This window comes from Pongo pygmaeus, chromosome 11 (genome assembly GCF_028885625.2).
Source record: "Pongo pygmaeus isolate AG05252 chromosome 11, NHGRI_mPonPyg2-v2.0_pri, whole genome shotgun sequence".
NCBI lineage: Eukaryota > Metazoa > Chordata > Mammalia > Primates > Hominidae > Pongo > Pongo pygmaeus.
The window spans coordinates 25,109,785-25,137,158 of NC_072384.2; the positions used below are offsets into that span (position 1 = coordinate 25,109,785).

At 39.4% G+C, this 27,374-nt stretch overlaps 1 protein-coding gene across 7 annotated transcripts in view; it reads right to left on the reverse strand.

Moving 5' to 3' along the window:
* The window catches only part of EPB41L5 (erythrocyte membrane protein band 4.1 like 5), a 171,972-nt gene that overhangs the window by 130,876 nt on the left and 13,722 nt on the right, over positions 1–27,374 (reverse strand). For 6 of the 7 annotated variants that reach the window (XR_010122784.1, XM_054477342.2, XM_063647365.1 and 3 more), the window contains exon 3: positions 11,906–12,010. The exons of the other annotated variant lie outside the window; for it this stretch is intronic. Coding sequence is in view for 5 of the 6 variants with exons in the window: in XM_054477342.2 (XP_054333317.1) it covers positions 11,906–12,010 (105 nt within the window). In the remaining variant the exon portion in view is untranslated. The remainder of the gene's footprint in view (positions 1–11,905; positions 12,011–27,374) is intronic. 7 annotated transcript variants of the gene reach the window in all.

Consider the following 27,374-nt stretch of genomic DNA (forward strand, 5'->3'; position numbering starts at 1 on the left):
TTGGCAAGGATGTGGAGAAACAGGAATCCTCATACACTGCTGGTAGGGAGTGTGGAATAGTGCTGTCACTGGAAAAGTTTGGCACAAGCAATCCTCCTACCTGAGCCTCCCAAGTAGCTGGAACTACAGGCACACACCACCACACCTGGCTAATTTTTGTATGTTGTAGAGACAATGGTTTTGCCATGTTGCCCAGGCTGGTCTTGAACTCCTGGGCTCAAGCAATCCGCCCATCTCAGCCTCCCAAAGTGTTGGGATTACAGACCACCATGCCCAGCCTTCAGAGCAGCATTATTCATAACAGCCAAATAGCAGAAATACTTCAAATGTCCATCAATGGATGAGTAAATAAAATGTGATATATCCATACAACAGAATATTATTCAGCAATAAAAAGGAATCAACCACTAAGATATGCTACAACACGGATGAACCGTGAAAACATTATGCTAAGTACATTTCCAGATTCCAAAGCCACATATTACATGATTCCATTCAAATGAAATTTTCAAAATAGGCAAATCCATAGACAGTGTTTGCCAGATGCTGTGGGAGGGGTAAATGGGGAATGACTGGTAACGTGTAAGAGGGTTTCTTTGGGGGTGATGAAATGTTCTGGAATTAGTGATGATGGCTGCATAATTCTAAACATACTGAAAACTCTGAATTGTACAATCTAAAATGGTGAACTTTATGGTATGTAAATTATGTCTCTTTTTTTAAGTGGCCTACTTTACAGAAAAAATGACATCGTCATGCTAATTAAAACCAACTCCTTCTTTTACTTAAGCATGCCTTCTCTCTTCTCTTTAAGCCTCCTACTCCAAACCAAATCTCTGAGGTAATAACTCTTCAATACAATTGTCAAACGAGTGCTTTACGTTCCACTGTGTATTTGTAAGGTGACAAGTTTCACAATCCCTTCTTTTTTCCAAATAATTCAGTCCATCCAAGATCAAAGAAACAGGAAAAAATAAAAATAAAAAATAATAACTCAGTCCAGAAATAATTAGGTTGTCTGAGCAAGACCAGCATCTACACAGGGAGAGGCTAGAGACTGGTTCCATACATGCTGAGTGATCAATATAGTAAACCTACTGGTGATAATCATAGCCTGGTTTCTATAGAAGAGAACAACAAATATGGAAAGAGAAAAAAAAACTACAAGAAGCCCTGTAGTGTTAGACTGGAATTTCAATTATTTATGGGTGTTGAAGTTATGGTATTCATGGTATTCGAGAGAGAGATATGGAGAAATAAACATAAACACATATTCCCTAAATCTGGTCACAAGACTCATTGGAGAATTGGCTAATTCCAGGGCTGGAGTAGGGCACTGCAAGATGAACATGGCATACCTTCATAAGCCAGAAAGTAAGGCAGAGCTCAAATAATGAAGGGGCCATGTCAAATGAACATAGAAGCCATCTTGAAGCAGCTCCCATTAACCATACTTGGGAAAATTTGAGCAACAAATTAAATGATAGTAACAGGTACAACCCATTGAATTAAAACAGGAATCTATTAGTTCATAAATAAATAGAAAGTTTGATGAGGAAGAGTCTCAACGTAACTGCCCACAAAATAGTTAATGACAAAGGGAAAAAAGAATAACTTCATAGTGGTGAGGCCTAGCAGACACCATCTTAATCAAGGGATCAAATTTAGTATCACTAGTAATGGGACCAAATGAAAGTACATGACACCCAACAGGACAGAATGAAACACAGAATCACTTCGGTTATTTTTCTGCCAAAGGTGCCAAGATTAATCTACTTTATAAGGGAACATCAGACAAACCCAAATTGAGGGATGATATACAAAATAACTGTCCTGTGTCTTCAAAAGCTTCAAAGTCATGAAAGTCAAGGCAAGACTGAGGAAACCACACTATTCCAGGTTAAAGGCAACTAAAGAAACACGAAAATTAAATGCAAAGCATTGCCAGGTATGGTGGCTCACACCTGTAGTCCCAGCACTTTGGGAGGCCAGGGTGGGCAGATTACGAGGTCAGGAGTTCAAGACCAGCCTGGCCAATGTGGTGAAACCCTGTCTCTACTAAAAATACAAACATTAGCCAGGCATGGTGGTGTGCACCTGCAGTCCCAGCTACTCAGGAGGCTGAAACAGAAGAATCACTTGAACCTGTGAGGTGGAGCTTACAGTGAGCCAAGACCACGTCACTACACTCCAGCCTGGGTGACAGAAGCAAGACTCTGTCTCAAAAAAAAAAAAAAAAGCAGGAGGTTCCAAGATGGCCGAATAATAACAGCTCCGGTCTACATCTCCCAGTGTGAGCGACGGAGAAGACAGGTAATTTCTGCATTTCCAACTGAGGTACTGGGTTCTTCTCACTGGGGCTTGTCAGACAGTGGGTGCAGCCCACCGAGCAAGAGCCAAAGCAGGGCGAGGCATCGCCTCACCCAGGAAGTGCAAGGAGTCAGGGAATTCCCTTTCCTAGCCAAGGGAAGCTGTGACAGGTAACTCCCAACCTAATACAGGCGGCACCTGGAAAATCAGGTAATTCCCAACCTAATACTGAGCTTTTCCAACTGTCTTAGCAAACGGCACACCAGATTATATTCCGTGCCTGGCTCAGAGGGTCCCACGCTCACAGAGCCTCACTCATTGATAGCACAGCAGTCTGAGATCAAACTGCAAGGTGGCAGCAAGGCTGGGGGAGGGGCACCCACCATTGCTGAGGCTTGAGTAGGTAAACAAAGCGGCCAGGAAGCTTGAACTGGGTGGAGCCCACCGCAGCTCAAGGAGGCCTCCCTGCCTCTGTAGACTCCACCTCTGGGGTCAGGGCATAGCGGAACAAAAGCCAGCAGAAACTTCTGCAGACTTAAATGTCCCTGACGGCTTTGAAGAGAGTAGTGATTCTCCCAGCACACTGTTTGAGATCTGAAAATGGACAGACTGCCTCAAGTGGGTCCCTGACCCCCGAGTATGGGAGGCACCTAACTGGGAGGCAGACTGACACCTCACAAGGCCGGGTACCCCTCTAAGATGAAGCTTCCAGAGGAACAATCAGGCAGCAACATTTGCTCTTCAGCAATATTCACTGTTCTGCAGCCTCCACTGGTGATACCCAGGCAAACAGCGTCTGGAGTGGACCTCCAGCAAACTCCAACAGACCTGCAGCTGAGGGTCCTGACTGTTAGAAGGAAAACTAACAAACAGAAAGGACATCCACACCAAAACCCCATCTGTACGTCACCATCATCAAAGACCAAAGATAGATAAAACCACAAAGATGGGGAGAAACCAGAGCAGAAAAGCTGAAAATTCTAAAAATCAGAGTGCCTCTTCTCCTCCAAAGGAACGCAGCTCCTCGCCACAAATGGAACAAAGCTGGATGGAGAATGACTTTGACAAGTTCAGAGAAGAAGGCTTCAGATGATCAAACTTCTCCGAGCTAAAGGAGGATGTTCGAACCCATCACAAAGAAGCTAAAAACCTTGAAAAAAGATTAGACGAATGGCTAACTAGAATAACTAGTGTAGCCAAGTCCTTAAATGACCTGATGGAGCTGAAAACCATGGCACGAGAATGACGTGATGCATGCACAAGCTTCAGTAGCCGATTTGATCAACTGGAAGAAAGGGTATCAGTGATTGAAGATCAAATGAATGAAATGAAGTGAGAAGAGAAGTTTAGAGAAAAAGAGAGTAAAAAGAAACGAACAAAGCCTCCAAGAAATATGGGACTATGTGAAGAGACCAAATCTACATCTGATTGGTGTACCTGAAAGTGAAGAGGAGAATGGAACCTAGCTGGAAAACACACTGCAGGATATTATGCAGGAGAACTTCCCCAATCTAGCAAGGCAGGCCAACATTCACATTCAGGAAATACAGAGAACGCCACAAAGATACTCCTTGAGAAGAGCAACTCCAAGACACAGAATTGTCAGATTCACCAAAGTTGAAACGAAGGAAAAGATGTTAAGGGCAGCCAGAGAGAAAGGTCAGGTTACCCACAAAGGGAAGCCCATCAGACTAACAGCGGATCTCTCAGCAGAAACTCTACAAGCCAGAAGAGAGTGGGGGCCAATATTCAACATTCTTAAAGAAAACAATTTTCAACCCAGAATTTCATATCCAGCCAAACTAAGCTTCATAAGTGAAGGAGAAATAAAATACTTTACAGACAAGCAAACGCTGAGAGATTTTGTCACCACGAGGCATGCCTTACAAGAGCTCCTGAAGGAAGCACTAAACATGGAAAGGGACAACCGGTACCAGCCACTGCAAAACCATGCCAAATTGTAAAGACTATCGATGCCAGGAAGAAACTGCATCAACTAATGAGCAAAATAACCAGCTAACATCACAATGACAGGATCAAATTCACACATGACAATATTAACCTTAAATGTAAATGGGCTAAATGCTCCAATTAAAAGACACAGACTGGCAAATTGGACAGAATCAAGACCCATCAGTGTGCTGTATTCAGGAGACCCATCACACCTAAAGAGACACGTGCACAGGCTCAAAATAAAGGGATGGAGGAAGATCTACCAAGCAAATGGAAAACAAAAAAAAGCAGGGGTTGCAATCCTAGTCTCTGATAAAACAGACTTGAAACCAACAAAGATCAAAAGAGACAAAGAAGGCCATTACATAATGGTAAAGGGATCAATTCAACAAGAAGAGCTAACTATCCTAAATATATATGTACCCAATACAGGAGCATGCAGATACATAAAGCAAGTCCTTAGAGACCTACAAAGAGACTTAGACTCCCACACAATAATAGTGGGAGACTTTAACACCCCACTGTCAACATCAGACAGATCAACGAGACAGAAAGTTAACAAGGATATCCAGGAATTGACCTCAGCTCTGCACCATGCAGACCTAACAGACATCTACAGAACTCTCCACCCCAAATCAGCAGAATATACATTCTTCTCAGCACATCGCACTTATTCCAAAATTGACCACATAGTTGGAAGTAAAGCACTCCTCAGCAAATGTAAAAGAACAGAAATTATAACAAACTGTCTCTCAGACCACAGTGCAATCAAACTAGAACTCAGGATTAAGAAACTCACTCAAAATCGCTCAACTACATAGAAACTGAACAACCTGCTCCTGAATGAATACTGGGTACCTAACGAAACGAAGGCAGAAATAAAGATGTTTCTTTGAAACCAATGAGAACAAAGACACAACATACCACAATCTCTGGGACACATTTAAAGCGGTGTGTAGAGAGAAATTTACAGCACTAAATGCCCACAAGAGAAAGCAGGAACAATCTAAAACTGACACCCTAACGTCACAATTAAAAGAACTAGAGAAGCAAGAGCAAACACATTCAAAAGCTAGCAGAAGGCAAGAAATAACTAAGATCAGAGAAGAACTGAAGGAGACAGACACAAAAAACCCTTCAAAAAATCAATCAATGCAGGAGCTGTTTTTTTGAAAAGATCAACAAAATTGATAGACCGCTAGCAAGACTAATAAGAGAGAATCAAATAGACACAATAAAAAATGATAAAGGGGATATCACCACCGATCCCACAGAAATACAAACTACCATCAGAGAATACTATAAACACCTCTACGCAAATAAACAAAAAATCTAGAAGAAATGGATAAATTCCTGGACACATACACCCTCCCAAGACTAAACCAGGAAGAAGTTGAATCCCTGAATAGACCAATAACAGGCTCTGAAATTGAGGCAATAATTAATAGCCTACCAATCAAAAAAAAGCCCAGGACCAGACGGATTCACAGCCGAATTCTACCAGAGGTACAAAGAGGAGCTGGTACCATTCTCTCCGAAACTATTCCAATTGACAGAAAAAAAGGGAATCCTCCCTAACTCATTTTATGAGGCCAGCATCATCCTGATACGAAAGCCTGGCAGAGACACACAAAAAAAGAGAATTTTAGACCAATATCCCTGATGAACATCGATGCAAAAATCCTCAATAAAATACTGGCAAACCGAATCCAGCAGCACATCAAAGAGCTTATCCACCATGAGCAAGTGGGCTTCATCCCTGGGATGCAAGGCTGGTTCAACATACCCAAATCAATAAACATAATCCATCATATAAACAGAATCAATGACAAAAACCACATGATTATCTCAATAGATGCAGAAAAGGCCTTTGATAAAATTCAACAGCTCTTTATTTATGCTAAAAACTCCCAATAAACTAGGTATTGATGGAACGTATCTCAAAATAATAAGAGCTATTTATGACAAACCCACAGCCAATATCATACTGAATGGGCAAAAACTGGAAGCATTCCCTTTGAAAACCAGCACAAGACAGGGATGCCCTCTCTCACCACTCCTATTCAACATAGTGTTGGAAGTTCTGGCCAGGGCAGTCAGGAAGGAAAAAGAAATAAAGGGTATTAAATTAGGAAAAGAGGAAGTCAAATTGTCTCTTTGCAGATAACATGATTGTATATTTAGAAAACCCCATCATCTCAGCCCAAAATCTCCTTAAGCTGATAAGCAACTTCAGCAAAGTCTCAGGATACAAAATCAATGTGCAAAAATCACAAGCATTCTTATACACCAATAACAGACAAACAGAGAGGCAAATTATGAGTGAACTCCCATTCAATTGCTTCAAAGAGAATAAAACACCTAGGAATCCAACTTACAAGGGATGTGAAGGACCTCTTCAACGAGAACTACAAACCACTGCTCAACAAAATAAAAGAGGACACAAACAAATGGAGGAGCATTCCATGCTCATGGATAGGAAGAATCAATATCGTGAAAATGGCCATACTGCCCAAGGTAATTTATAGATTCAAAGCCATCCCCAACAAGCTAACAATGACTTTCTTCACAGAATTGGAAAAAACTACTTTAAAGTTCATATGGAACCAAAAAAGAGCCGATATAGCCAAGATAATCCTAAGCCAAAAGAACAAAGCCGAAGGCATCACGCTACCTGACTTCAAACTACACTACAAGGCTACAGTAACCAAAACAGCATGGTACTGGTACCAAAACAGAGATATAGACAAATGGAACAGAACAGAGCCCTCAGAAATAATACCACACATCTACAACCATCTGATCTTTGACAAACCTAACAAAAACAAGAAATGGGGAAACGATTCCCTATTTAATAAGTGGTGCTGGGAAAACTGGCTAGCCATATGTAGAAAGCTGAAACTGGATCCCTTCCTTACACCTTACACAAAAATTAATTCAAGATGGATTAAAGACTTAAATGTTAGACCTAAAACCATAAAAACCCTAGAAGAAAACCTAGGCAATACCATTCAGGACATACGCATGGGCAAGGACTTCATGTCTAAAACACCAAAAGCAATGGCAACAAAAGCCAAAATTGACAAATGAGATCTAATTAAACTAAAGAGCTTCTGCACAGCAAAAGAAACTACCATCAGAGTGAACAGGCAACCTACACAATGGGAGAAAATTTTTGCAATCTACCCATTTGACAAAGGGCTAATATCCAGAATCTACAAAGAACTCAAACAAATTTACAAGAAAAAAAACAAACAACCCCATAAAAAGTGGGCAAAGGATATGAACAGACACTTCTCAAAAGAACACATTTATGCAGCCAACAGACACATGAAAAAATGCTCATCATCACTGGCTGTCAGAGAAATGCAAATCAAAACCACAATGAGACACCATCTCACACCAGTTAGAATGGCCGTCATTAAAAAGTCAGGAAACAATAGGTGCTGGAGAGGATGTGGAGAAACAGGACGACTTTTACACTGTTGGTGGGACTGTAAACTAGTTCAACCCTTGTGGAAGACAGTGTGGAGATTCCTCAAGGATCTAGAACTAGAAATTCCATTTGACCCAGCCATCCCATTACTGGGTATATACTCAAAGGATTATAAATCATGCTGCTATAAAGACACATGCACACGTATGTTTATTGCGGCACTATTCACAATAGCAAAGACTTGGAACCAACCCAAATACCCATCAATGATAGACTGATTAAGAAAATGTGGCACATATACACCAAGGAATACTATGCAGCCATAAAAAAGGATGAGTTCATGTCCTTTGTAAGAACATGGATGAAGCTGGAAACCATCATTCTCAGCAAACTATCATAAGGACAGAAAACCAAACAACGCATGTTCTCACTCATAGGTGGAAACTGAACAATGAGAACAATTGGGGATGGCGAGCATCACACACCAGGGCCTGTCGTGGGGTGGGGGGATGGGGGAGAGATAGCATCAGGAGATATACCTAATGTAAATGACAAGTTTATGGATGCAGCATACCAATGTCACATGTATACATACGTAACAAACCTGCATGTTGTGCACATGTATCCTAGAACTTGAAGTATAATAATAAAAATTTTAAAAAAAGAAAAAAACGCAAAGCATGATTCTGCGGGATCTTTTGGGTATAAAAAACATACCAGGAACAGTTAGCATTATCTTAATACAGTCTAAGGAGACAAGATGGTGGTACTATCATTGTGTTAATTTCCTGGTTTTGATGGCTGTATTGAGTTATGAAGTGTGCTTGCTTACAGGAAACACACACTAAAGAATTCAGGTGTGACGGGACATCTTAACTATAACTCTCTCTCACATGGTCCCAGAAAAATGGTTATTTATACCATCCTTGCAACTTTCTGTAAACATGAGATTGTTTCAACTATGAAATTAAATATGTGTACATGAACATAAAATAACCCAGTCTAATAAAAAGTAAACAATTTTAAAAACAGGGCTCAGATTATATGTCTATATAAGAAGAAAAGTGAACTTTGGCTTCATCAATTTACTAATTTTGGTTATCTCCATGACGACTCCATAATTCTATAGTCATAGACGTTTTGGACTGATCTATAGTGACCAATAAACTAAAATGTGGCACACTAACTTTACATATATGGACATGCCATATGCTGAAGGTGAAATTATAGCATGTAATTCCTTGGTCGCTTTTTACGCTGCCCCTCACCCCACTTTGGTTTCATTTCATTCTGAGGTTGAATATGGCCACACAACAAGCTGATTGTTTGTTTACGTCATGAGACCCATGGATTCAAGTGAGTAAGAACTTGAAAAATTTAGCTTATCTGGAGTTCATTTTTAATATCTTTAATCTACTAACTCTTCTTCCAGCTCAACTCATAGTTTAGTGTTTTAATGAAGGAAAAATAAAATGAAGTAAAAATAAGCCTATAAGTTTAATTTTAACACCTAGATTTCTGGTTACTGGAAGGAATAAACTAGAACTAAAGAGTAGGGATTAAATATCCTAATCCTGGCTTTACCAAAAATTTATTATTATGACAAGAAAGGCACTATATGTGTATCAAATGAGAGAAAAAAATCAGTATGGAATTCAGTAATTGCTGATATTAGCAAAGAGCTAATAATACAACTTAGTAATGACTGCATGTTTCTTTCCACAATTACTTAAATATTAAGTACCTCAAACCTAACTTTGGCATACTTTTGCTTTCTTTTCCCTCACACTGCCTCAAAAAACAGGAAGTCACAGATTGTTTATCCTTAATATCATCTGTTCATTCATCTGATTGTAAGGCTTTACTATTATTCTAGAAGTGAAACCTGAATGATATTAAAATTAATAGGCAACCAAGATTTTATCAAACTAAACAGAAGTCCAGAATTAAATTCAACAAAGGTTTTGTGTGCCTACTACCTGCTGGACAGAGGTATGTAAGACTAATTCCCTACCATTAGTGAATTTAGTCTAATAAAAGAGAATTAAAAACATTAGAAAGAAAAATAAAAGAAACATCTCCTACACTAACGTCACCAAGAGATCAGAAACTCTGAAACTATGAAAAATAGTTTCATAATTTTTTCATGTATATGCATGGCCATATATCCTTTTTTTTTTTTTTAAGAGACAGGGTCTTGCTCTGTTACCCAGACTAGAGTGCAGTGGCATGATCACAGCTCACTGCAACCTTGAACTCCTGGGCTCATGTGATCCTCCCACCTCCCAAGTAGCCAGGACTATAGGCATGCACCACCATGCCTAGCTAATTTTTTTATTTTTGTAGAGACAGGGTCTTGCAATATTGCCTAGGCAGGTCTCAAACTCATGGCCTCAAGTTATCCTCCCTCCTCAGCCTCCCAAAGTGCTGGGATTACAGGCATGAGCCATTGCTCCCGCCCCAGATTTTTTTAAAAAATAGAAAAATTCAATTATACTGCTTTATAATCCTTTATGACTACTTCTACCACTCCATATCAATTAGCATATTAATACTTAAAAATCACCATTTTGTTTTGTTTCAGAAATAAGGTCTCACACTTTGTCACCGAGGTTAGCAGTGCAGTGGTGCAATCACAGCTCACTGCAGCCTCCAACTCCAAGTTCCTGGGCTCAAGGGATCCTCTTGCTTCAGTCTCCCAGCTAGCTGGAACTAGAGGCATGCACCGCCACGCCTGGCTAATTTATTTATTTATTTATTTTTTTAATAAAAATCACCTTTTTGTTTTGGTTTTTTTTTTTTTTTTTTTTTTTTTGAGACAGGGTCTCGCTCTGTCACCCAAGCTGGAGTGTAGTGGCGCAATCTCGGCTCACTGCAACCTCTGCCTCCCGGGTTCAAGCGATTCTCCCTGAGTAGCTGGGACTACAGGGGCACGCCACCATGCCCAGCTAATTTTTGTATTTTTAGTAGAGAGAGGGTTTTGCCATGTTGGACAGGCTGGTATCAAACTCCTGACCTCAAGTAATCCTCCCGCTTCAGTCTCCCAAAGTGCTGGGATTACAGGTGTGAGCCACCACACATGGCCAAAAACTGCTATTTTTAATGAGCTGCATAGTATTAATTTCAAGGACGCACCAAAATTTGCCTAACCAATACCCTGCTGCCATATGCTCATGGTTACTTAATTTGGAGGCATGATGGGAAGGGCTGTCATGAAAAAAATGACAGCTAAAATTATTCACAGCTGTAAACTTAGCCCAGATGCTTTATAAAGTCAGCTAGGAGTTCCCCTCTAAACACACACACACACACACACACATTTCCAGAAAAAAAGGCTTAATGCCATGATATCCTTATCATCTGTGGCCTCTTCCTCTGTCTCCTACTGTCCAGGCCTTAATATTACTTTTATCCTAAAGTATTTGTAATAACTTTCCCTGACTTCAATCTCTGCCCATTCCAAATCCTACATATCTCTACATAAAACTTCCTGAAGGAAAATAAAACCTCCCTGCTTGAAGACTACCTAATCCCAATTATTTGAGAGTAAATATTGCCAATTTATTATTTAATACTTTGGGCATTCAGTTTGAATGATATAACCACTAAACCACCTCCCAATGTTTTCATCTGCCACTTTCTTTCAAACATCCTCCAGTAAAATCCTAATATAGTAATCAGTTATTTGAATAGCCACCAACTTTCTACTCTATTATGCATGCTGTTCTCTCGTCAGAAATGCATGTCGAAGTACCACTATTTATAGACACAGAATCACAGATCTGAAAGGGAACTTAGAGCTGTCCTAGTCTACTTATCTTAATTTGCAAATTAAAAACTACTATTGTTTACCAGGAGCCCACGAAACTCCCATTCTAGCATTCTTTCCAGTACACAGTGTTTCTCAAATTCTTGTGTGCCCAAAAATCCAGATAAGAGTTATCTTATATTACAAAGATTCTGGAGCCCCATCCTGAAAACTTTTGTTCTTGTAATTCAGGTTAGGAAATTAGGACCAGAACTCACATTTTTTAAAACAAGTACTTCAGGTGATACTAAAGCAAGGGGGTGTGGGGAGGGAGCGGTGTCAAAGCTTTGTATCACAATAACACATCGAGAATATGAAGCCTTACAGCAATTAGTATATCATCTGAAATTTCCTGTTTCTTCTCCTTATGCTAAAACTTCCAAAAAACAGTTACTCACTGCTACTTGTGCTGAATCCATAAATCTCAGACCAAAATAGTCGCTTTCAATAAGGTCCAGGTGGTACATAATCTGATCAAACAACTCTTGTCCTTTGGCTTTTTTCTGAAATGGCAAGAAAATAGGTAAATCAATAAGTGGTTTATAAGATCAACAAGCCTGAACAAAAGAAGGTTTTAGTTACACAAGATCTCTTGAAGAAAGGAGGACTTGCAATACCAAAAGTATTAGCATGTGGCAGATAATGGATAAGACATTACAGTTTTCTAATAAATCACTTAAGGCCAAAAACAAATTTGTGATTTATATGTTTTCCTGGAGAGTGTTACTTCCAATCAACCAACGAAAATTACCTATTTTGAGATACAAATATTTGTGTGCGTGTAAGGATAAATTCTTGTGTTGTCATCAATTTTTAGAGTCCCTACTTTAAAAGGGCCATAATGTCATTGGAAAAAGAAAATACAAAAAACTTAAGAGTACTTTAGTACAAAATATGTGAAACTACACTTGCAAACAGATTTTAGAGAAAAGACAGAAACTAGAATAATCAATGAAGGCTTGATGGAGAAGAATCAGTCAAACTGGAAGAGAATGTAAGGCAAGAAATAATAAAACTGGGAGGTAGGGGGAATATGAGATCATAAGAAAAGTACTGTGATGATGTAGAAGACACCAGATAGTAGGGTAATAAATAGCAAAGAAACTTTGTATGGAAAAAGCAGTTCTCAAAATGTGGTCTCAAGATCACCGAGGGTTTCCAAGACCCTTTCAAAAGATTCATGAGGTCCTAGGTTTCTTATATACCTGAAACAAAACAACACATTGCAACACAGTGAACACAGAAGCAGATAAGAGAATCCAAGTACCTTCTATTAAACCAGACATTAAACAGATTTGCAAAAGTGCTTAAAACAATGCCACTTTTCTAAGCTCTTTGTTGTTTTAGAAAATAGTTATTTTTATAATATGTTTTATATTACGTTAACATAAAAGGGATATGTTGTTGCTATATTAATAGACAATCAATTATTGATTAATCAGTTAATCAATAAATATTTAAAATTTTTTGTTTTAATTTCTAATACTGTAACTATTGGTAGGTATAATCCACATAAGCAAAAGCATTGTTGGGATCCTCAATTTTCATAACTGCTCATCCATGCCTCTCCCATCTGTAGAATTCTAAATTGTGATTTATAGTATTTTCCTATTAAAAAATGAACATATAGTTGGTTTATCATATCAATCTCTGCCTTTTAACTGACAAGTTTATTATTTCAACTGTCCTTTGCTTTTTTAGATAAGTAAATTTGTCATCTGTATTTCCTTTCATCAAGACAAGAACTTGACCATGCCTTCATGTCCTCTAATCTCCCCTCCACCCAATTCCCATCAAGTTTTATAGACATACCTCTATTTTTTCTTTTTTATTCTTAGCTAACTTTTTAAAGACAACAACTTCTACTTGGGTATTTCAAAAATGTACATGTCTTACATGTGTACATTACATGTCTTGTAGCATCTGCTAGATTTGCAAATACTCATTTGAGTTCTTTCTCCAAAAATGTTTCCCATGTGGCTGTTGTATGGCTTACCTTCTAAGGCTTTGGCCTTCTATATTTGAGAATATTTTAATCATGCCCTCACTCGAATGACAGTTGGATGGGTAGAAATGTCAAGGTTCACAGTTTCTTTCAATACTTTCTCCAATACTCAAAAAAAATTATTCCATTATCTTCTTGCAGTCAACACGGATACTGGTAAGTGTGATGTCAATCTCAATTTTCTTTCTTCGTAATGTTACTTGTTCACTTTTAGATTCTTTAATTTCACTGTACTGTGTACAAGTGTGAGTTTTTCTTAATCATATTGTATTCTATATGGACCTCTTCAACCTGAGATCTTTCATATTTCTTTAATTCTAGACGTCAACCTCTATTGTTTTCTCAAATATTTCTCCTTTGCCATTTTAAGTCTCCTACGTCAGTGCTGCCATCTTTTCTTAGCACACATTACCTATCCATTTAAATATATATATATCAAAAACACAGACAAAAGTTCAGAAAGCTTTAGTAATATGACAAAATTACATTTAAAACAATGACAAGCCTAGAGTTTGAATTTTGCTCTATCTTCCAAGTTCAAATTCACTGAGGAATACATACCTGATCTAGATTTCACCTGGAATGTCACCTGAGATCAGTAAGTCAGATACCCCACTTCTTAAACAACTTCTTCTAGCTTATTCACAAAATTACTTTCTTTTTTTTTCTGAGACGGAGTTTCACTCTTGTTGCCCAGGCTGGAGTGCAATGGCGCAATCTTGGCTCACTGAAACCTCCGCTTCCCAGGTTCAAGCAATTCTCCTGCCTCAGCCTCCCGAGTAGCTGGGATTACAGGCATGCGCCACCACGCCCAACTAATTTTGTATTTTTAGTAGAGATGGGAGTTCTTCACGTTGGTCAGGCTGGTCTCGAACTCCCGACCTCAGGTGATCCGCCCAACTTGGCCTCTCAAAGTGCTGGGATTACAGGTGTGAGCCACCGCGCCTGGCCACAAAATTACTTTCAATGCCTAAGTTTTCCAACCACATGCGGAATTTCCAGTACACTGAACCCAACTTCACAGACATCAGCCTCACTTCTCCTTTTTATAAAGTATAACACAATTTGCCATTTTAACTATTTTTAAGCATAAAATTCAGTGCCATTGAAAATATTCACCATGTTGTACAACTGTCACCACTATCCATTTCCAGAACTTGTCACTATCCCAATCAGAAACACTATACCCATTAAAAAAATCATTCCCCACTTGCCCTTACCATTACCCCTAGTAACCTCTCTCCCATTAATACTTTCTGTCTCTAAGAATTTGCCCATCCCATGTATCTCACATAAGTAGAATCATAACAGTATTTGTCCTCTTGTTTCTGGCTTATTTCACTCACCCTCTCTCCTACTTTCTGTCTCTATGAATCTGCCTATTCCATGTATCTCGCGTAAGTAGAAGCATAACAACATTTGTCCTCTTGTTTCTGGCTTATTTCACTCATAGTATTTTTAAGGTTCATCCGTATTGCAAAATACATCAAAATTTCATTCCTTTTTAAAGCTGAAAAATATTCCATTGCATATAAATACCATTCTGTTTACTTCTTCAAGTGTTGATGTACATTTGGGATTTTTCCACCTTTTCAGTTTGGAATAATGCTGCCATGAACACTGGTGTGTAAGTATCTGTTTGAGTCCCTGCTTTCAACTCTTCCTGGTATACACCTAGGAGTAAAAGTGCTGGGTCATATGCTAATTCTGTGTTTAACTATTTATATATTTTTTATTTTTTCTGAGATACAGTCTCACTCTGTCGCCCAGGCAAGAGTGCAAAGGTGTGATCTAGGCTCACCGCAATCTCCATCCCCGGGTTTCAAGCAATTCTCATGCCTCAGCCTTCGAAGTAGCTGGGACTAAGGTGCACAACCATGCCAGGCTAATTTTTGTATTTTTAGTAGAGATAGGGTTTTGCCATGTTGGCCAGGCTGGTCTCGAACTCTTGGCCTCAAGCATCCCAAAGTGCTGGGATTACAGGAGTGAGCCACTGCACCCAGCCGTATGTTTAACTTTTTGAGAAACCATCAAACTGTTTTCTACAGCAGCAACACTATTTTACATTCCCTCTAAAAGTGTATAACAATTCCAGTTTCTCCACATCCTTGCCAACATGTTAATTTCTCTTTTACTTTTTAAAAACAGCCACTTGATAGGTATGAATAAGTCTCTCTCATTGTGGTTCTGATTCAAATTTCCATTCTGATTAGTGATGTTGAAAATATTTTAATGTGCTTATTAGCCATTTATATATTTTCTTTGGAGAAATGTGTAAGTTCTATGCCTTTTTTCAAATTGGCTTTTTGTTGTTGTTGCTGAGTTGTAGGAGTTCTTTATATATTCTGGATATTAATCTCTTATCATATATCTGATTCGCAAACATTTTCTCACATTCTGTGGGTTGTCTTTTTACTCTCTTGGCAGTGTCCTTTAATACACAAAAGTTCTGATGAAGTCCAACTTATTTGTTGTGCTGCCTGTGCTTCTGTTATCATATCCTACAAAATCACTGCCATATCTAATGTCATGAAGATTTTTTCCCTGTTTTCTTCTAAGAGTTTTATAGTTTTAGCTCTCTATGTCTTTGAGCCATCTTTACATTAATTTTTGTATATGGTATAAGGAAAAGGTCTGACTTCTTTCTTTTCCATTTGGGTATCCAGTTTTCTCATCGCCATTTGTTGAAAAGACTGTCTTTTCTCCACTGAGTGGTTTTGGCACCCTTGTCAAAATCATTTTACCATATTTACAAGGGTTTGTTTCTAGTCTCTCTATTCTATTCCATTGGTCAATGTCTGTCTGTATTGCCAGTACCACACTGCTTTTTTTTTCTTTTGTAGAGATGGGGTCTTGCTATGTTGCCCAGCCTGGTCTTGAACTCCTGGTCTCAAGCAATCCTCCTGCCTCAGCCACCCAAAGCACTGGAATTACAGGTGTGAGCCATCACACCCAGCCCCACACTGTTTTTGATTCTGTAGTTTCGTAGTAACTTTTGAAATAAATCAGGAACTGTGAGTCCTCTAACTTTCTTCTTCCTTTTCAAGATTGATTTGGCTCTATTTGGGTTCCCTTCAGATTCCATATGGATTTTAGAATGGGTTTTTCTATTTCTGCAAATAACATCGTTGGGATTTTGATAGGAATTGCATTTAATCTATGGATCACTTTGGGTAGTACTGTCTTCTTAACAAGATTAAGTCTCCAAATTCTTGAACGTGGGATATCTTCCTTATTTACATGTTCTTTCATTCCTCTCAGCAGTGTTTTATACTGCAAGTCTTTTGCCTCCTTGGTTAAATTTATTCCTAAGCATTTTATTCTCTTAGATGCTATTATAAATGAAATTGTTTTCTTAATTTTGTTTTCAGATCATTGCTAACTTATTAGCACCATAAGGTTTTTTTTTTTTTTTTTTCCGCAAAATCTTTGGTTTTCTACATATAAGACCATGTCATCTTAAATAGAGATAATTTTATTTCTTCCCTTCCCATTTGGATGCATTTCTTTTTTCTGCTGAACTGCTTTGGACAGAAGTTTCAGTACTATGTTGAACAAACGTGGCAACAGCAGATATCTTTATCTTGTTTCTGATCTTAGGGGAAAAAGGAACTCCTACTTTTGAATTTCATTTATTTCTTAATTTTTATTTTATGCTTCCTATTATATCTTTTCTTTCCTCCTAGGGAAAGAATTCCTAAATATGATCTTCCAACTCACTAATTTCTCCTTCACCCTAACTGATCCTAATTTCATCCCATCAAATGTGTTCTATAGATTATACTTCTTATACCTAGTATTTTCCTTTGGTCCTTTTAAGTAAGTTTTTGTTCTTGTTTCATGTTGTTAATATCTTTTAGAAAATTTACTAGACTTTTCTTTTTATTCCATCTGCCTTTGCTTCTACTATATACATAAAGATATTAATAACATAAAACAAGAAAACACACACATACACACAGTTTGTTATCTTTTACTTGCCTTTTGAGGTGCTTGCGCTCATTTGTCTCCTTATTTTGGACATATTCATTTGGGAACATGAGTTACTTTCTCTAGATTATGTGTAACAAGAGAAAGGCCTGATTCTAGTCTGTATCAGCAACATTTAGCACTGAGAAACCCCTGGGGGAATAGAAGAATTCTAGGGAGGAGAGCCCTAACAACGAGAACATCACAGTTAATCACTTTCCATTATACAAACAACTCCCTCAGGTTAATAATTCATTCTTTGTCCACAGATGAAAGTAGCATTGGGAAGGAGGTATTTTCTACAATAATAATTCACTGCCCTCTAAGAGTTTGGTGGAGAAAGGGTAGGAAATTTAGGTAAGGGAATTTTAGGGATAAGGATTTTTAGAGGTGAGAAACTTTTTAGGCAGTGCTATTATGATTTATTCTTGAAGACACTTCCACCCACTGTCTGAGTTATTGCTATCACACCCCTTAAAAGAGATACTAATTATCAAGACAAACTTGGAGCAGGGGGATAAGACCTTCATCCAAACTGCCTTTTACCTCAATTATCCTTCCACAGCCACAGTAGCAGCCCCCTAAACCAGACTGCAGCCACCATTACCACACACACACTCCAGTACCAACACTCCTTACCTGGGGCTAATTTTTCTGTCTTAAGTTTTATGATCATTCATGGGTTAATCTTAGGAGAAGACACTAGAAGCCTTTATTACTTCAATATCTTGTCCCAAACAGGGCAAGAATTCTCATTAAAAATTTATGATTGGGAATGATTTTAACTTCCTTCAGGGATGAATTTCTTTTAAAATTAAAGGTCTGTTTCAAATACTATTCCTAATTTGATTTATTCAACAATTTTTTTTAAGAGATGGGGGTCTCACCATGTTGCCCAGGCCGGAATTCAGCGGCTGTTCACAGGTGTGAAGACAGTGCACCACAGCCTCAAACTCCTGGCCTTAAGCAATCCTCCCACCTCAGCCTCCTGAGTAGCTGGGACTACAGGCACTCTGTCACTGAGGTTGGTTTATTGAACAAACATTAATAGAGCACTTACTATGTGCCAGGCACTGTTCTAAGCAACTAAACAGGAAAACAAAACAGGTAAGCCCCTGCCTTCAAGAAGCTCATATTCAATTAAAGAAAAAAACAGCCAGGCATGGTGGCTCATGCCTACAATCCCAGCACTTTGGGAAGCCAAGGCAGGAGGATCACTTAAGACCAGGCGTTCCGAGACTGGCCTGGATAACACAGCAAGACCCTATCTCTACAAAAATTTTTTTTAAAAAATCTTTTTAGAAGAAGCTTACATCCTAGCAAGAGAAGAAAATATTATGCTAGCTAGTGATAAAGGTTATACAGAACAAGGTAACTATGGGAAATGGTGTTTACATGGGGCCCATAATAAGGGAGATTTGAAAAAAGACTGAGTGACATAACTATGTAATTATCTAGAGAAAACAAATCCCAGGCAGAAATTACAACAAATGCAAAATTCCCAACTGTGTTTGTGTGTTTAAATAATAAAACAAACCAATTGAATATTTCAACATATTTGTTCTACCAACACAATGGAAAAGGAGGAGAAAGTCATTATTGGAAACAAAAAAGAAAACTACTGGTTTTAAACAATGCTTATAACAACAAAGTACTGCTAACAGTTTGACTGACTGATTTTGAGATGGGGTCTCGCTCTGTTACCCAGGTTACAGTGCAGTGGCACGCATAGCTCACCACAGCCTTGACCTCCAGGTCTTAAGAAATCCTTTCGGCTCAGCCTCCCAAGTTGCTAGGACTACAGGTGTGCACCATGATGCCTGGCTAATTTTTGTGGTTTTTTTTTTTTTTTTTTTTTTTTTAACAGGGTTTTGCCATGTTGCCCAGTCTGGTCTTGACTGCCTCAGCCTCCCAAAGTGCTGGGTTATTGGCGTGGTCACAATGAGCCCAGCTAACAAATTTAATTATGCTAAAATTTGCTAATGGAAATGACTACACTACAAGTATTTTTATTCTACACTACAAAATATTTCTACACTACAGCAGAAAGCCACACAAGTCTTCTGCTGAATTCATCTATCTGGTACCAAACTTACATGTTTCCATTACTTTCATTCTAAGGCGTATCTCTAGAATCAATTTCATATTCCATCAACATTCTATATTTGCTTCAAGACCAAAGGAAAGCATTGCTTTAAAAATAACTCTCCCCCTTATTCTGCCAAAGCATCATTTGCTAGACTCTTGAAATACAACAGTTGTGTTCTAAGGTGAGAAAGAATGGGCCTCTGCCAGCTAGACAGCTGCCTCCTCAGAACAAAAACCTTTTCAAGGTTATACATTGACTCCTCCTTAACAGATGCTAGTTTTAAGACAACCAATAGTGAACACAAGACATTTATAGGTTCCTGAAGTAAATGATACATGATTTTATCTTTTCAGACATGACAACTCTGTTGTCCAGGCTGGAGTGCAGTGGTGGGATCTTGGCTCACTGCAGCCTCAAACTCCTGGGCTCAAGCAATCCTCCCACCTTGGCCTCCCAAGTAGCTGGGACCACAGGTGTACACCATCATAGCTGGCTAGTATTTTATTTTTTCTGTAGAGACAGAGTTCTCACAATGTTACCCAGACTGGTCTCAAACTCCTGGGCTCAAGCAATCCTCCCACCTCAGCCTCCCAAAGTGCTGGGATTATAAGCATGAGGCATCACACCTGGGCAACAATGCACAATCTATTTTAGGTTGGTACAAAAGTAATTGCGGTTTTTGCCATTAAAAACTATTGCAAAAACCATACTTACTTTTTTTTTTGAGATGGAGTTTTCCTCTTGTTGCCTGGGCTGGAGTGCAGTGGCGTGGTCCCAGCTCACTGCAACCTCCACCTCCCCAGGTTCAAGCAATTATCTTGCCTCAGCCTCCCAAGTAGCTGGGATTACAGGTGCCTGCTACTACGCCTGGCTAATTTTGTATTTTCAACAGAGACAGGGTTTCACCATGTTGGCTAGGCTGGTCTCGAGCTCCTGACCTCAGGTGATCTGCCCACCTTGGCCTCCCAAAGTGCTGGGATTACAGGCATGAGCCACCATGCCTGGCCCATAATTACTTTTGCACCAACCTAATAACAAAATTCTGATATCCCAAAAAAGAATTTCTCAGAACATCTTACTTTTAGAGATAGCATGTAATTTTTTAAATACTTCATTGAGTCTAGCCTTCCCGAGAAAAAACTATACCATTTCATGAAAATAAGTCACAGATAAGAAGTAAATGCAGTAACTGTAGTATGCTGGTTTCAGGAAGATTTCTGATTCTAACCCAGAAATAAAATGTTATCATTGATAAGATGGAAAGCATGGTCATGATAATATTATTCTGGGTGACTGAATACCTGACTCAATCATAATTAGAGAAATAATTATCAACCTGCTAGTATCAACACTAGAAATGGTGTTCTAAATCAATTGGTTCTGTTCCATTATATATTTTCAGAGTTTTTAATTTCATTACGCACTTAATACATACAGGAAAATTTTCATTACAGGAAAAATACATTTTTGACATAATATTCAATTCCTAGACAGACACCTATTATGGGTTAGATGCTAGTTATACAGATGAATATGCTTATATTTGCCCTCAAGCAATCACAAGGTTCTTAACTAAGAATAAAATTATAAACAACTACTTTAAACACAATAAACGTGAATGTTACTCTTAAAGTATAACAAAATGCTAAAGAAATGAGGGTGAGTTGTTCATTCTGCCTCACGTATTAAAGGCTTCAGAAGATTCTATACTCAAAACTGGGCCTGGAAATGTGAACAGAATTCTGTTAACCTAGATAAAAACAAAATAAAGATCTGAAATCTTGACAGTATAAGGAAGGGTTTAGCAAAGAAAAGACAGTAGGCAAGAGTCAGAAGACAAAGTGACAGAAGCTGCCAATGGACTGTGATCTGCCTAAAACTGCCACACAGAATGTCACTCTGTTCTTTAAAATCCTTTAATCATTCCTCATCATCTACAGACCAATGTGCAAACTCCAGGCACAAAACAGTCCTTCCTAGCTGCTCCTTGCTTATTATTACATATCACAGCCTATTTCCTCTATCATTTCAGCTTTTTTGTTTGTTTGTTTTTGAGACGAAGTTTCACTCTTGTTGCCCAGGCTGGGGTGTGGTAGCATGATCTCGGCTCACTGCAACCCCCATCTTCCGGTTTCAAGCGATTCTCCTGCCTCAGCCTCCTGAGTAGCTGGGATTACAGGCGTCCACCAGGCTGAGCTAATTTTTGTATTTTCAGTAGAGACGGAGTTTCACCTTGTTGGCCAGGCTGGTCTGGAATGCCTGACCTCATGATACGCCCACCTCAGCCTCCCAAAGTGCTGGGATTACAGGTGTGAGCCACCGTGCCTGGCCCATTTCAGCATTTTTATCTGCTTATAAGCTCCCCAATAAGTCATGCCTCTGAACCCTTGCAAAATGCATTTCTTTCTGCTTAGAATGTCCTTTATGCCTCTAATGAACTTAAAAAAATTTTTTTTTGTAGAGATGGAGGTCTGGCTACATTGGACAGGCTGGTCTCAAACTCCTGGCCTCAAGCAATCCTCCCACCCCAACCTCCCAAGGTGCTGGGATAACAGATGTGAGTTACCACACTGGCCCCTTCTAATGAACTCTTGATTCTGGTTTCTCAATAATCAGTATATCACTGTTGCCTTCCAATAATCCCACAGAGAATAAATCCTGCTTCCTCTGTACTATCTTGTACCTATAATTCTAATTAGTATAAAGCCAGCATAGACTTGTAATGGGTCTATCATGTTTAGGCAACAGTAAGAAGGTCCAGGATGGTCAGAGTGTGTAGAATATGGATGTGAGATCTTGACTACAGGTTCAATGTCTTGTTTATTTTCATAAATTAAAAATAAAATGTTTTTCTCACCTTGTAGCTATTGAAAATGAACAAACTGGAAACAGGAAAGTGAAAACAGACCCACAAAGCTCTGGCCCACTACAAATTCATTAGTCATCTGTATCTACACCAGTACCTGCTACTTATGTTCTTTATCCCCACCTAACAAATTTATTTCAGGTCACCACCTCTTTCAGATCCAGCCCTCACTTCACCTCCTCTTTGCAATGATTAAGTTCATCAAGGTATTGTTACCACCCAATGGGTTCACCTTGCCCATTGCCTAGACAGAAGCGATTTATCAAGACAGGGGAATTGCAATGGAGAAAGAGTAATTCAAACAGAGCTGGCTGTGCGGGAGACTGGAGTTTTATTATTACTCAAATCAGTCTGAGCATTAGGGGATCAGAGCTTTTACTGATAATTTGAGGCTGGGGCCAGGAGTAGTGGCTCATGCCTCTAATCCCAGCACTTTGGGAGGCCGAGGCAGGTCGATCACCTGAGGTCAGGAGTTTGAGACCAGCATGACCAACATAGTGAAACCCTATCTCTACTAAAAATTAGCTGGGTGTGGTGGCGGATGCCTGTAATCCCAGCTACTCAGGAGGCTGAGGCAGGAGAATCACTTGAACCTGGGAGACGGAGGTTGCAGTGAGCCGAGATCACACCACTGCACTCCAGCCTGGGCAATGAGAGCGAAACTCCGTCTCTAAATAAATTAATTAATTAATAAAATAAACATAATTTGAGGCCAGGCACGGAGGCTCACACCTGTAATTCCAGCACTCTGGGAGGCAGAGGCAGGCAGATCACCTGAGGTCAAGAGTTCAAGACCAGCCTGGCCAATATCGTGAGACCTCATCTCTAGTAAAAACACAAAAATTAGCCGGGCATAGTGGCATGCGCCTGTAATCCTAGCTACTCGGGAGGCTGAGGCAGGAGAATCACTTGAACCCGGGAGGAAGGAGTTGTAGTGAGCCAAGATTGCACCACTGCACTTCAGCCTGGGCAACAGAGCCAGACTCCGCCTCAATAAAATAAAATAAAGATAATTTGGCAGGTAGGGGCTTGGGAAGAGGGGAATGCTGACTGGTCAGGTTGAAGATGGAATCATAGGGGTCAAAGTGAGTTCTTCTTGCTGTCTTCTGTTCCCAGATGGGATGGCAGAACTGGTTGAGCCAGATTACCGATCTGGGTGATATCAGCTGATCCATCCAGTGCAGGGTCTGCAAAATATCTCAAGCACGGATCTTAGGTTTTACAATAGTGATGTTATCCTCAGGAGCAATTTGGGGAAGTTCAGACTCTTGGAGCCAGAGGCTGCATGACCCCTAAACTGTAATTTCTAATCTTGTAGCTAATTTGTTAGTCCTGCAAAGCCAGGCTGGTCCCCAGGCAAGAAGTGGGTCTTTTCAGGAAATGGTTATTATCAATTTTGTTTCATAGTCAAACCATGAACTGAATCCCTTTCCAAAGTTAGTTAGGCCTACGCCCAGGAATGAACAAGGACAGTTTAAATGTTAGAAGCAAGATGGAGTCAATTAGGTCTGATTTCTTTCACTGTCATCATTTCCTCAGTCATAATTTTGCCAAGGCGGTTTCAATCCCTCCCTTTGTGTTTCATAGAACCTTATTCTCAAGGTGTGGGCGACGAAGAATGGAAAAAGCCGTCGATAACTCTGGCTTCTTCCTGCTGATAGGGGGCGTAGTGGAAATAGGAGCTGACCCTAAGGTGAGAGGAGTGGAACAGCTTTGCAGCTGAGTGTATGCATGCAGGCAGGGCTGGGATTCCAAGGCTTGCATGACAAAGGCAGTAGTATTTTTATCTATAGTTTTTGTACAGCATTTAAACGGACAGTGTACTATAAGGTAAATAATGAGTTTTAGGTTAAGGATTACAATTTCCAGTTTTAAAAGTAAAGATCTGAAAGCATTAGTTTGGGGACTTACAGTCCACAAAAAATTTAGGATTTAGTCTAAAGAGAAGAAAAATAAAAACTCAAAAACAACAACAGGTGTATTATAGGCAGTTTCAGTATTATCTTTTCATCAGCTTTCTGTCTTTCTCAGCAGAAGGTATTTCTCCTAGAATGTTCTTCCTCCCATCTCTACCTATGTATATAAAACCAATTACCTATAATCCCAGCACTTTGGGAGGTTGAGGCAGGTGAATCACTTCAGGTCAGGAGCTCGAAACCAGCCTGACCAATATACAAAATACAAAATTTGTATATTGTATATACAATACTAAAAATCTCTACTAAAAATACAAAAATTAGCTGGGCATAGTGGTGGGCACCTGTAATCCCAGCTACTTGAGAGGCTGAGGCAGGAGAATTGCTTGAACTGGGGAGGCAGATGTTGCAGTGAGCCAAGATCATGTCACTGCACTCCAACCTGAGCAACAGGGTGAGACTCTGTCTCAGAAACAACAACAACAAAAACCGCAATTACTGAGGAACGTTTTTCCTACTCATTTAAAGACACTCAGATCTGCCCTAACCAGCCATTCTCCAGCTGCCATGCTATCTCCTTCCTTCCATCTATTGCCAAATCTCATAGCAATCCTGCGTTTTCCCTTCAGGCGCTTCCACCAACTAATCAATATTAAGCACCTACTATGGGCAAGGGACTATAAGAGGTCCAAAAAATATGACCGTCTCCAATAATTCCTTTTGGAAATTATTTTCCTTTTGGAAAATCTGGCTTTCAAACACACCATCCCACCAAAACTGTTTGCTTCACTTCCATCCTTTTTCTCTCTTCATGACAGCAGACTATCTTCTCATGATCTTTGACATAATTGATACACCCACCTCCCATCAGAGTTAGAACTGTATTTTACTCATCTTTATTCCCTCCCCACGCTATATCCAAGTAGTAAGCACTAGTCTTCACTCCCCTCCCGCCAACCATATCCATGTACTAAGCAGGCACTCTTTCCTATGCAGCCTCACTGTCACTGTAAGTCTGCAGCCTCATCATCTTGTATCTATATTACCGTAGCAGTCTCCAGGCATGATTTTTTCTTCTGTAACAAATCAAGCATTATCACCTCTAAATTAAACCTATATATCTTTCTTTTGTTGTTTTTTTCTCTGTTGCCCACACGGGAGTGCAGTGGCATGATCATAGTCCACTGCAGCCTCTACCTCCTGGGCTCAAGCAATCCTCTCACCTCCAGCCTTCTGAATAGTTGGGGCCACAAGTGTCCACCATGACACCTGGCTAATTTCTTTTCTGTTGAAACGGGGTACCCCTGTGTTGCCCAGACTAGTCAAACTCCTGGACTCAAGCTATTCTCCCACCCTGGCCTCTCAAAGTGCTGGGATTACAGGCATGAACCACTATACCCAGTCATGTTTCTTACTACTAAAAAATCTTGAGTGGAATAAAATACAAATACACAAAAATCAATGCATTCTTTTTTAAAAAAAATAACTTCCGGCCGGGCGCAATGGCTCACGCCTGTAATCCCAGCACTTTGGGAGGCCGAGGCAGGAGTTCAAGACCAGCCTGGCCAAAATGGTGAAACTCTTTCTCTACTAAAAATAACAAAAATTAGCTGGGTGTGGTGGTGGGCACCTGTAATCCCAGTGACTCGGGAGACTAAGGCAGTAGAATTGCTTGAACCCAGGAGGTGGAGGCTGCAGTGAGCCGAGATCGCGCCATTGCAATCCAGCCTAACAAGAGCGAAACTCCATCTCCAAAAAAATAAAAAAATTTAAAGAAATTTAAAAAAATAGCTTCATTGAGCTGTAAGTCACATACCTTCACCCATTCAAAATAAACAGTTCAATGGATTTTAGTATATTCACAGATATATACAACCATCACAAAAATCAATTTTAGAACATTTTCATCACCTCGAAAAGAAACCCTAAGCCAGGCACAGTGGCATGTGCCTGTAGTCCCAGCTACTTGGGAGGCTGAGGTGAGTGGTGCATCACTTGAGCCTAAGAGTTCAAATCCAGCCTAGGCAACGTAGCAAGACACCATCCCTAAAAAAAAGAAAGTCCATATATTATAGTTGTCAACCCCTACCACCCTGTCAGTTCCCACTCACTCAGGCTGCCCTAAGCAAGCACAATCTATTTTCTTTCCCTTACAGATTTCTCTCTTCTGGAACTTCACATGAATGGAATCACATGGTCTTTTGTGACTGCCTTCTTTTAACAGAATAATGTTCTCAAAATTCATCTATGTTTTAGCAGTACACTTCATTTCCTTTATGGCTAAATAACATCCCATTATATGGATATTACAGATTTTATTTATCCATTTACCTATTGATGAGCATCCAGGTTGTTTCTACTTTTTAACTGTTATGAATAATGCTGATATGAATATCCGTTACAAGCTTTGGTGCAACATGTTTTCCATTCTCTTGGAGATATACCTAGAAATGTAACTGTTGGGTCAGGTGGTACTATTTGAATAACTGCCCCACTATTATCCAAAGCAGCTGTGCCATTTTACATTCCTACCAGCAGAGTCTGAGAGTTCTGATGTGTCCATATCCTTACCAACACTTAATATTATCTGACTTTATTTCAGCCTTCTTAGTTGGTGTAAAGCTGTATCTCACTGTGGTTTCATTTTGCATTTCTGTGATGACTTATGATGTTGAGCTTCTTTTCATGTGTTTGCTGGTCATTTATATAACCTATTTGGAGAAATGTCTATTGAGATCCTTTGCCCATTTTTAAATTGGGTGTTCTTTATATATCCTGGATACAAGTTCCTTATCAGATATATAATTTGCAAATACTTTCTCTTATTCTGTGTGACAGTCTTGTAACTTATTTGATGGTCTCCTTTGAAGGCTAAATGAAAAATTTTTCATTTTGACGAAGTCCAATTTATTTACTTTTTCTTTAGTTGCTCACGCTTTTTATGTCATATGTAAGAAAGTGGTGCCAGGCCGGGCGCGGTGGCTCATGCCTATAATTCCAACAATTTGGGAGGCCAAGGCAG